The sequence below is a fragment of the Bidens hawaiensis genome, unplaced genomic scaffold (assembly GCF_021521415.1).
Source record: "Bidens hawaiensis isolate Kalapana, Puna unplaced genomic scaffold, B.hawaiensis_p1.1 tig00005851_1, whole genome shotgun sequence".
NCBI lineage: Eukaryota > Viridiplantae > Streptophyta > Magnoliopsida > Asterales > Asteraceae > Bidens > Bidens hawaiensis.
The window spans coordinates 1,091,040-1,103,741 of NW_027491385.1; the positions used below are offsets into that span (position 1 = coordinate 1,091,040).

The following is a 12,702-nucleotide window of genomic DNA, read 5'->3' on the forward strand; positions in this document are numbered from 1 at the left end:
ATAAAAATGTCATTCGAAAAAAAAAATTGCAAAGAGGTCAAAAGTAGACCTTAATATCTTCAAACAAACTTTATTTAGTTATTAAAGATCTTCTCAGACATCTGCATCTCTCCTTTATTACATATAATTAAAGTTTTACAGACTGAATCATTTGTTTAAAAGCACTTCCCGAACCAATCCACAAGATCTTGATGGGCCTCTTCTGCACATTTCACTTCTGCTTCAACATCGTCTTTATATCTAACGGTCCAACCATGTGCCACACCAGGATATATTTTTACAAAGTTATTAACCTGCATACGCGTAAAACATACCATGTAAGCCAGTATTCGGCTCATCGGATGTACCTTTTTTAAAATGATTATGTTATACTAAATAATCAAAATTATTATTCTGCATTGGCTAAAAATATTACCTTATTTGTAACTAGCGCAGCCTCGAATTCTTTGACGAGTTCTGGTGGAGATCGTTGGTCGATCTCGGCACCTAGTATCCCTATAGGAATCTTAACCCCTAAAATCATCACATCATTAAAAAAAATCAATAAATCTCATAAATTAATAATCCAAAAAACGGTTAAACAAAAATAAAAGCCAAAAAAAAAAGGAAAGCCGACAATAATAGAAACTACACAAATTGATTAACAAAATGCTTCGAAACATAACCTAAAACACATCGAGCCATCTTGTTAACAAATGCTAGCGTTATTCTTCAAAAAGTCAAACACGGGCTACTTTCAAGAACCGAGAGATTATGATTAATGTCGTGGAATAAAACATACCCTTGACATCATCTAAAGTGACAAATGAAGGATGCAAGAGTGCAGCAACTTGTATTTCAGCTTCCTTTGCTAGCTCTACCACCACCTTAGCTATTCAAAAAAAATAAAAAATCATTCAATTGTGTCAGCCAACTATTATTCAATTAATAACACTACATGCCAACCAATTTAAAGTCTTACCGCCCCAACAAAAACCTGCGGCACCAATTTTAGTTACACCCTTATCTTTAAGAGTCTTTATAACTGGTTTAGCAAATTCAACTGCTGGCTCCTATAAAAAAGTGCAAATGGTATGCAAGTTTCTGTATAAATATTCAAGCAGTATTAATGGAATTTAACCGATAACAAGATTTGAATTAGAAAAAACTAACAGGTGCATGGTTTTGCAGCCAATCTGCTATGTTAGCTCCCGGGGTCAACGGGTCGCCATGAAAGAAATCAGGAGCAACGACATAATATCCAGCAGATGCAATCTTGTCTGCAAGTTTCCTGCAAAGTTACATTAAACACCATATTCATTATTTAAATGCACATTCCAGAATTAGAAACAAACTTTGACTTCTGAAAGTACATATGCAGGCTTCCTTGTACAGTAGTACAACAGATTTATTTGATTTTATATTTTTATTATTTTAGTTGTTGCAAGTATTGGGTGTGCACAGCTCGGTTTGGGTTCGCTTTGGGCTAAACCCAAACCAAAAACTGAAACTTTGGTTTTCGAATTTTTGTAAACCGTATGGTTTCGGTTTTTTGGTTTTTCGGTTTGAGCTTGAAAATTTTGACACAGAAATAAAAATATGGTCCAAATTCTAAAGTAATGAATTGGGCCAAATCATTTTTGTTAATGAAAAGCTAGTTGATTACTATGCATTTGGGCTAAAGTGTTTAAGTTACATAATTAGTAAGTTCTTATAAATTACTTAAAATAAAATAATAAATAAAAAAAACAAAAAAATAAAAATCTAGAAATTAGGTTCGGTTCGGTCTGGTCTTTTTCATAAAAACCAAAACCAAACTGTCCATTTTTGTTTTCAGTTTGGTTTTTGCTGTTTTTCTGGTTTCGGATCGGTTTTTTCGGTTTCATGCCCACCCCAAGCAAGTATCCAGCTACAACTATTTTTAAACTGTTTACATATAAATCAATATCAAACCTCAGTTTCAGAGCTCCATAACCTAAACAAAAAAAAATAAAAATAAATAAATAAATAAAATTAATCTAATCGTTGACTTTTAAAAAAGATAAGTTTTTTTTACAAATTAAAACCCAATCTATTTCATCCACACAAGTTACCATCAAATACAATCAACCCAGATGAGAATCATAATAATCTAATCATCAGGTAAATTAAAAAAATAAATAATTAAAAAAAAAGTGTAATAAATTGATTACCAAAAACATCAGTAACAAGAAGCACGGCGGTTTTGGAATCAGGGTTGCCGGAGACATATGAATTAAGGGATGCAATTTCCGCCGGAGGAGGCTGCCGGAGGGTTTTCACAGCACTGAGGGCCAGACATGTTTCAGGAGTTTTTGTTTTGGTCAACCCAGCAGAGATTTTAGGCCAAGTACTAGAAAGTTTTGTTACACTTTGGTACCTTAATGAATAATATGTGGTTCAAATCATATACATAAGGCTGAGGGGTGTGGGGGGCGCGAGTGGGGGCTCCAGCCAATAATATCATGACGTGTGGCTGAGAGAGAAACTTGATAAGATGGGTGTTGGTTGTGGTGCTCGCGCCCCTGGCCCTGGTGTGGAGGGGCGCGAGCGGTTTTTTTTTTATTTTTTTATAAATGTATTATTAAAACAACTCATAAAAAAAAATTTTATGGTATGGAATATATAAATGTATTATTAATTACTCTTCTTTTATTCACCCATCTAATCATTCTTTTTTTATTTATTTATTTATGGTATGGAATATATAAATTAATTAATTAAAATTATTATCTTTCTGGTGCTTTGGATTCCTGCATTAATGAAGAAAATGGCTACCATACATATGTACAATACCGTTTTATTAACTCCAACCTGCATCAATGGTGACACAGATCCATCTTCACGCATTCCCAGGCCAACTTTACGCCCATTTTCTCCCGCTACTCCTCTTGCGCCTGCCTCTTTTTCCGCGCTCGCGCCCCTCTCGCGCCCCTCTCGCGCCTCGGTGGTGTGGTGCTCGCGCCCCGGGGCGCGAGCGGATGGGCTCACGCGCCCCCTGTCGCGCTCCACACCCCTCAGCCTAAGTGCAGACCGGCCCGTTAATAATATTCTGCTAACCTATTGGATAACTGGATAAGGTAAATTAATAGCTTGTGTTAGGGCTGACATATCGTGTATACACAGACACGAAACATGTATACTTGTATTTGACGCGAAAAATTATCGTGTACTGGCTCACAAACACAAGCACAAACCTGTTAATACTAGGTATGCATGATAAGAAACAATAAGCGTTGTTTATATCTCCTAACAAACAAATTAGTAATTAAAGTTAGCCAGATGTGTATAACTGAACTCGAATCAGAAGAGGGTTCAATCTGGGTATCTTAAGAGACAACTGGTTACGAGTGTAAAAGAAATAGGGTTTGGTAGTTAGGGTATAATACATATTATATTATTATAGTTTTAGTTATTTAAAAAAAATCTAATCATGTAGTAATGGTACTTAACAGGTACAATGGTTTTTATGATTCGTATGATACAAAACATATAGTAATGGGTACTTAATAGGTACAATAGTTTTTTTTTATGGTTCGTACAAAACATATCGTAAACAAAACATGTATCATGTAGTAATGCTGACATATCGTGTATACACCGACACGAAATATGTTTTGTTTACGATATTCATTATGTTATTATATGCAATTGGAATATAAATCTTATGGCTCTTTTATTTGGAACTTTTTTTTTAAATGGTAACCTTTTATACTTTTATTTTATATAAAGTAAAAGGATGGGACTAGCTAGAAACTATAGCCCGTCAAACAGCAATAACTGCATATTGTCAAATTTAATCAATTGAGTTTAGCATTGTGCTTAACCTGTAATAAAGACAGTGTCTTTACCACCCCCTTCCAAAATATTCCGGGAGCACAATCTTGAACCGTCGAAACTTTATTATTTCCCACTTTCTAAATACACTAAAAGGTAGTAAAAAAATCGCTCCCATTACCTATTGCTACCATTTCCAATTATTATAATCTTTAAGGAATTTGTAACGCGCCATTTACATCAATGGCATATAAGCGAAAGGAAGCTTACAATGATCATAGGATCGATTGAACTCCCACCCGTCTTCTAGCGATCCGAACCAAAGTCGAAAGTTCGTTTTGCACCGACTTCCAACCGAAAAAGTTTTTTGATAGAGAACAAACTTATACCCCTCAAAAGTCATTATTAGAATGTATGAGCAACGTGTTTTCAAGTATTACTTGAATGGAGTGAGTTGAGAAGTCACCCAACAGATCTCCTATCCATTTCCAACAATCTCTAGAAGAGGAGATATTTACCAATTGCAACAGACTTGAACAAGCCCACCATTCGTTGTATATATATTAAAAACCATTTTGTGTCATACTCACAAAGTTAACTATTCATGAAATAGCAAACATAACATCACACATGTATATTTATGTACACATTTAACCAAGAAATAATAATAAAACATAATACCCGGTATTGGTAATACCAGGTTCGGGTCCAGGTATTGTCTCTAAAAACCATACCCTATGCACCGGGTTCGCGTCTGGTATAGAATCGGGTATTCTAAAACCGGATATCTGAATACCCTATTTCCAGGTATTAAAAAAACCCTATTTTCGGATTTTTTCGTGTATTGTTCAGGTATAGATCGGGTATTTGAAAAACCCGGTTTCGGGTTTCAGGAATTACTGGGTACAAATCGGGTCCGGTTCAGGATACGGGTTTTGACATTGAAATGCGTACACTATCCATGCCCTACGAGCAAGTTCGGGTAGTAAAAACCTAGGTATAAAAGGTTTTTTTTTTTTTCCGGTTTCATGTTTGGTTTTTTTTCTTTTTTTTTTTCATCTTTATTGACACACCCTTTTACTTAAATTTAAAGAAAGTTAGTTGGGGGTGAAAGTGGGCTGGGCCGTTTGGGAAAGTGGATTGAATGATGGATGGGGCGGACCAACACGCATGTGAGTGCCGGTTCTCGTGGACGAAAGTAACGTGATAGGTTAATTCTAATTTTAATTCTAAACGAATAACTAATTGAAGTGCATCACTTTAAATGATCACTTAAATAGGAAACAGTATAAAATGGCAATAGGAAATGAACTTTTTCTTTTTGAATAGTATATGAAATGAACTTCTATAAAAAAGTATATTTATGATAATATTATTATAATTACAATACTAAAAATATTTTTTCATTACACAGTTAAATAATTATATCAACTTTTCAAGAATATGTAAAATTTGACATGGAAGAGGGACACAACCATTTATAGGTGTAAACAAATTAAGCCGACTCAAACCCTCGACCTTCAAGTAAGGAAGCACCTTACAACCATTTAAGCCCAAAGACCAAATGATATTATAATTAAGATTTAAAAGTATTAAGTGTATTTAACTTAGCTTCATAAAACTACTCAAATACAACATCAAGTCACCTAACATCTTCCGATAACCAACACTTTTATTTATGTATAAGAGGTAACAAAAATCAATAACTATATTTTTGGACAAACTCATGTTTAGTTAAAACTGATCCAACAGATGATTCATATGTGTCACTGATTCAACCGTCACTTGTTAAAACCTTGTATGCCCAACGAGTATCAGTTAAAATCATGCCAAATGGAAAAGGGCATAGGTCCAGTTCCAGGTCTAATGACAGGCTTGGTTTTAACAACATTGATTATAACTTTAAAAAGCCAATACAGTCTTAAAGTTTAAGTTAACTATTTTTGTAATACAGTAATTATCATAATCATTTCCTGAAGTCTTTGATGTATCCAGGTTAAGACTAGCTGTGTCCCTAGACACATTTTGAACTAAATTTTCTTTTGATAGAAGAGTTTATATGCAACATTAGTGTTTTTTTTTCCTCATAGATAGACTAGACACTTATTCATAAATCATAGATCTATCAATGATAGATGCTTTATTTTGTCAAAGAGTTTTAAGACTTTATCATCATCCATATCCTACATTTTGAGATTTTCCAACAAAAATATGATGATGTTTTTTTTCCCTTTTTTATATTATCTTTTACATAAGTAGTTGCCACTTGCAATGGGTTGGATAAGCTAACCAATGATGAGTAAATCTACCCTATAAATATTAAATACAACTTATCCGCTAATCACCTTCTAAACATAACTTACTCAAATACTAAGCATCTCTAAGCACATTGATGGTTATCTAGGTGACGTGACCTTAAAAGACAAAGTACAACAGGTAAAGCAGTATATTTTAACTCGCAATTTATAAAATTGTTTTACGAGTGTAAAGTTTGTGATGAAGCTAAGAAGAGTATGATTATACTCATAAACGCAATAATATATATTTTGAATCATTTTAAAAATACTTCAAATATTTATGAGAGATTAATTTTGCATAGATTCCAACCTTAAAAGATGTTTTGTTCGATTTTACTTCTTTTAATTTAGTTACGTTGGTCAATTTTAGGTAGTTAAAAAAGATTATCTTTATATTGAACTAATCAACACTTTCTATTTTGTATTTAGATAATAATAATAATAATAATAATAATAATAATAATAATAATAATAATAATACTTTAACGTTAAATAGTGTTTCACACACTTACGGCACCCATTTCAACTCCACCAACTCATTAATTTAATATCAAACACTTTTTAAATCATTTACTAATGTTAATTCTTCTTGCTACATATTTCAATGACAATAACATATTGTCATATTATAAAGTTCAGAAATAGAATCACAACCAATAAATCAATTTGAAAGGGCTTCTAGCATTTGTGCTTGTTTACTCTAAACGAAGCTCATGGATGACTTGAAATCAACGACCTTTCATTTATTATTTGATTACATATGACGCACATGGATTTGAAGATAAATTTTCAAATAAATATTGAGAAATTCTGTCAGATGGGTTACTGATTAAATTCATCACATCGTGATACACTCGTGTTTCGATCCAGGGGAAACCTTCACCTAAGGCCAACGCCTGTGAACATTCGTCCGACGGCATGCCAGTGCGGCCGGGAGATAGATAGAGCACGTTCAGTTTAAGGATCCAACTAGTGAATGTCACATACTCGTCTAGTCTCTCATCATCACATGTGTTGCCGAAACTAAGTCATGGAGCAGGTTTCGAGCATGGGTCACATACTCACATGAAACATCAAGCGTCTCCTATACCGTTCAGCCACCATCTCGTCGCTATATTTCTAAAATTAAATAACATTATTATAATTATTTGTTTTTTAATATATTATAATAAAAAAATTAATTATAGTACATAATACTGCTATATTTGCACAAATGATGTTCCACTAAATGTCGATGCATTCTTGATTGTAACAATACCTCTAAACTAGTTAAAATTGTGCATTTAACGGTTTAACCTAACAAGACGTCTAAACTAGTTACAAGTTTACAACAACATACCTAATGTATAATCGTGCATCCAATGATCCAAGTTGCCTAAATCTGACACATCATAAACAACCTATACGATTATAAAGGTATGTTCAGACTATTACAACAGATACATATACTCTCACCATAAAATACAGATTCGAAGATCACTCTTTACAAAACTAGTGAAATCATATATCAACTCTTACTTCAAGATGAAGCAATGTTTTCGTAAAGTATAATTTGCACCTATCTATGTCTATTTAATTATTTAGTGTTTAATTTGCTAATTTCTTTCATCCCTGGAGTCCACTTGTGATGCATAGCTAACTTGGGTTAAAATCATAATAGTTTTTTCATGATTATTTCTAAAGAATAATATATGTTCTTTTAATTTTTAGTTTTTTTACAAATAACCAAATAATCAAAATACATTGAGCTCTCCAACTCATACAAATCCAGCCGACTTCCGTTGTAGTACAGTTGTCTTGGAGCCTACTTGTCAACGTATTTTTTTTTTTTAAATTGAATTGTCTTGTCATTTAAACGAATATTTAAAAAAAAAATACCTGGTCAATTTTCTAAAATATTATCCAACGTGTGTGTAGATATATAACATTGAACTTATCAAATTGAATTGTTCTCATCACTATATGTTTTCTCGTCACTAAATTTTATCTTATTTAGTTATATCTTTTAATGATTTGACTACACTCTCCTATATCTAATTATTAAACATATGTATAGAGGGGCATTCATATCGGAATCAACAATGGCGAGACATATAGCCCCTTGAATATGATATATGAAAGTTACACAGTTATCATATTTTTTCTCTATGAGTACCTGCATATGAACACTATGTACCGTTGTATTATGTGATTCTTGTAAATCTTAGTATACTTTTAGTTCTCAAATAAGCGTAATTTATTTAGAGGTTAATGATGACTCTTGAGAAACCATAAATTTGTTTGTTTTCCACTAGATTAAAAGAAAACATAATACCTTTTTGGGCGTATTTTACATATAAATACACTCACATGCCAATATTCTTATATAATATAATATTATATTATAATCTTGTGTATTGCACGAGTTGAATAATAAAAACAATATAATTCAAAAATCTCAAAGTATTTCTTATAACTAAAATTACCTATTATTGTCACACCCCAGCTCAGGGTCTATGCGTGTGACCCAACGTTGGTATCTATTTTGTAAATATATCAGAGTTTAAGGTTGTAAAGCGGAAGACTTTAATAAAATATTATTATATTTAAAAGACGGGATTTTAAAACACCCGTTAATTTGTACAAAAGTGTTTGGATTACAAAACCATGTTTCACATTATTTTAATAATAAAACATCCATTGAGCCATCATATCGTCTAACGGCTATCCATCTTCTCCAAACACCTGTTCTCCGTTAGCTGTAAAACAGTAATAAAAATCCGTCAGCAACACATGCTGGTGAACACGCTGACACAAAACATTTAAGTTACTTAGCTATCCCCTTGGGTATCTTATGACCCGGCCCATCATGGCTTAGGAAACAACCAAGTTAAATTCACTATTATAAACATTCAGTTTTACTTGAAACCTCTCAGCGATACCGCAGCATCGAGGTCTTAGCAACTACTAATATACACGAGATAATCCTCTCTCGAACATTACTTAGGTCCGGCCCAACGTGGCGGAGGCATTAGCAAGTGTGGTGCGGTGTGCCCACCGTCTACCCACATATGTAAGGATCTAAACAAACGTATACAATAGCCTGAGGGCCAGTATTACTTTTGTTTATAAAGTTTTAGGGATATATAATCCCATGCAAACATTTAAGACTTGTTTTATAAAAAGTTGGACGTATTCACCTTTCTTCTTGGTTGGTGTTTCTCACCAATTTGTATAGCCTTGTTACCTCGGACCTATAGTACGAGAATAACGTTTTATAAGTACTAGATCAACGATCTAGCTTCAGACCTTTAGTCCGATTGTATAACCTTTACCTTGACATTTTATCTTTCTATAAAACATAAGGACCTCTAGTCCTTACTTTTGTTTATCATTTATAAACTACGTTTGTTCTTCATTAAGAAACATACATTTAACATTTCTTTTATCATAAAAAATATTTATAAAATCTTTAAAATAAAGACATAATATTTCATTTATAATCTTGACTTATAAAAATCTATTTTTCACTTATATGATCAAGGTATGCGCTATATTCCTGACTAGGGTCTAAGCCATTTATAATATAATAATCGGGCAGAACCCCTACCTTGTGTGGCTTATTATACGAAATACCTATGCTCTACTTGGACCACACTTCTACTTGGACCGCACTTCTACTTTGAGGGAGGTCGAGAGAGTAACTAGGTAGAGTTATGGCACGCACTTCGAGACAAAACTTGTCGGGATATCAACATATCGGGGTGATGCATGCTTTTCGAGGTAATGTATGTGTTTTTTGAGTGTATTGAATGAATGAGGAACACCCCCATGGCCGATCTATTTATAGAAAAATTTCTGCATCTTCGCGTATCGCGATGGATTCTTCGTGTATCGCGAAGATGCACTAGCTTCGCTGAGTCACCGCGTAGGCTTGCCACGTGTCGCCACGTGTCCCGTGACGTGTCCTGCATCTTCGCGATAGGCGAAGATGCAACTTAGATTCTTCGCGTATCGTGAAGATGAAAAACTTCAAATCTGTTCATTTTCAGTCCCTGATCTTTTGGTAACTTGTCATATCTTGATCTCGTCTCATCATCCAAAAATACAAAGGCGGCTCTTAAGCGGCTCGCGGCGATGCGAGCGTGCGAAGTGCGCCGTAAAAGCGCCACATTGTGCCCATCTCCCTTCACCCGTGCGCGTCGGGTGCGAAGTCGGGTGCTTCGCATCCTCCGCTAAAACTAGGGAGAGTGGTTAGCCACATAAGGACATTACCATGGAAGGTTTCCTCCTTATAAAGTGATTTATTTTCTTTACCACTTTCCATGTGAGATAAAGTCTTCTTACTTTATTCTCTTAACATAAGCTACTTCTATTATTTGTCTTATCTTTCTCTTTACTTTTACCATGAATATTTTTAGTCCATAAGTTTTATTAGTTTGGCAAATTTGGACCAAATTTTCGTGATGTTACAATTATGTATAATACTGAAAAAGTTACGAATTTTGGATTTTTCAAAATTTCAAGAATTAAAGAATAGATAATTGCGAGGAGGTATAGAAATGCGACTATTAGAAGAGGAAAATATTTTAGTAAATCCTGCTAACGTGCATTTAGTTAAAGAAACCTTGTTGAAAATTTACTTCAATTGAATATACGCGTTTAAAGACTTACAAAGATTATATTAAATATTAATAATAAAATAATTGAATTGCTAATTGAATATACGCGTTTAAAGACTTACAAAGATTATATTAAATATTAATAATAAAATAATTGAATAGCTAATGACATATTAAACCCCCATTGACATAGGCAAATCAAATCAAAAGTAACTAGTTAAAACTTAAAAGTGAAATAAGTCAATCTTATGACTTCAGATGGATCCTAATTAAGTAATCTTACAAACTTGTTTAATAAATTTATAATATGCATTTCGGTACGTATGTAAAATATATACATTTGTAATTGACTATACGATCCCTAACATCACAAAGAAATTAGCCCTTTTATTTTCTTAACGTGTATTATATTTTGTTAATTTGTATGAGTTTTGATAATTTCATGAATCATGAGAACTTGATATATCAACTTCAATATGTTGTATGTGTTACATGAGTAGACGTCGATACAAAATTAATTTACTGTGCAAAGCGTAAAATGTAAGAAATAATCACACAACATACAACGTAAAAAGTGGGAAATAATCACACAACACACGTATGTGATTACTTTACGTTATATGCGCAACACAATTGCTGGTCCCGAAATAATGAATAGACGATCAATGATCTCAAAACTATAACATGCTTTGAGATGCTAAATAGATGTTGAAGAGGTATGCACCCGCCTTAACATCGAGCGGGGCGGGTCAACCCACAAGATATAGACAAGAGGCTTGAAATCAGGATGTCATGAAGGCACAAAGCTAAAACCTATGCGCATGGCGCATATCACATATGCTCACGCACCATATATGCTCACGCATATCACATTTGCGCGTGGCGCATCTGCGCGTGGCGCATATCATATATGCTCACGCATCATATATGCTCACGCATATCACATCTGCGCGTGGCGCATCTGCGCGTGGCGCATATCACATGCTCACGCATATTACATATGCTTGCGCATATCACATCTGCGCACAAAACATCTGCGCGTGAGAATAAAGAGAAGACCTCGCGCATCCCCAGGATAGGCGCATATCACACATGCACATAATCAACCTCGTCCTTATCCAAATCAGGATAAGGACAACCCTGATTGTGCTCATCAGACAACCTTCCAGAAGGTATCCTTTAAGGAATAAAGAATATGCTGATGTTGACAGCTGCCAATGAAAGGTGGACAACTCAGCAAAACTCATGTGCTACCACGTGATTGCACATGGGTCAGGTGAAATACCTTGGTCAGAGAATAATCAATGAAAAAGCACCAGGTGTCATAAGGACACGTGGCACGAATCAATAGGAGGAGGCCAAAAAGGCCCTAATGGGATCTGAGCCCAATCATTGGAAACCCTAACACTATAAATACCACACCACCTCCACAAGGGGAGGTAAGCAAGAGAATACATTCTAATTCCTTACTCACTTTCTGATTATTATTACCTTCTCCTACAATCTCTTATTCTCACACCGGAGGGTTACCCCAAAGAGAACCCCTCTGTCCCTTTCTGAGGGGTAAGTTCACGGTGCTGCTTATTTTGTAGGTGGAAGAATTCATACTCCGGAGAACCATCGGTGATATAGCACACTCATACCCGAGGAAAGTTGATCGTCTACCAGTGAGTCGATCCACGTTTCTTCAGATGTACATACGATATTAACTTTGATTTAATATTGAATGATGTTACAACGTAGAATAATTCAATGACAACATATATATTAAGTATTTGACAAAACAAACACAAAGTATCAGATGAGTGGTCCGGACACTTGGTTTGCCAAAGGCGAATGATTTTTGCTTAAATAGGTGAACTTTCTGATCAAGATGAGGATGTGTAGCAAATATGACTAGTCGTTTTTTCTGTAGTAGTTCAGTCGTAGTGTCCCCTTATGTCAGTCTAATATCTTTATCTTCTTAAACATTCTTCTTAAAACATTCTCTAATGCATATATCCCACTTGTGTTAGATCTTCTAGAATGTT

The 12,702-nt window shown here is 34.3% G+C and overlaps 1 protein-coding gene across 1 annotated transcript; it reads right to left on the reverse strand.

Annotated features, from left to right (window-relative positions):
• Positions 1-115: 115 nt before the first annotated feature.
• On the reverse strand, positions 116-2,847 carry LOC143630923 (endo-1,3;1,4-beta-D-glucanase-like). The gene is made up of 8 exons (XM_077099807.1): positions 2,789-2,847; positions 2,172-2,377; positions 1,933-1,954; positions 1,153-1,270; positions 962-1,052; positions 782-871; positions 416-513; positions 116-293 (listed from the first exon to the last, which is right to left on the reverse strand). Exons 1-8 carry the CDS (start codon positions 2,845-2,847, stop codon positions 156-158), a joined length of 822 nt encoding a protein of 273 aa, XP_076955922.1. The 3' UTR covers positions 116-155.
• Positions 2,848-12,702: the final 9,855 nt, after the last annotated feature.

Coding starts and splice junctions, on each gene's coding strand:
- LOC143630923 (XM_077099807.1), bottom strand. CDS start 2,847: ATGCGTGAAGATGGATCTGTGTCACCATTGATGCAGGTTGGAGTTAAT. Junction 1,955..2,171: donor TCTTGTTACTGATGTTTTTG/GTAATCAATTTA, acceptor TTTTTTGTTTAG/GTTATGGAGCTCTGAAACTG. Junction 1,053..1,152: donor GGCTGCAAAACCATGCACCT/GTTAGTTTTTTC, acceptor ACTTTTTTATAG/GAGCCAGCAGTTGAATTTGC.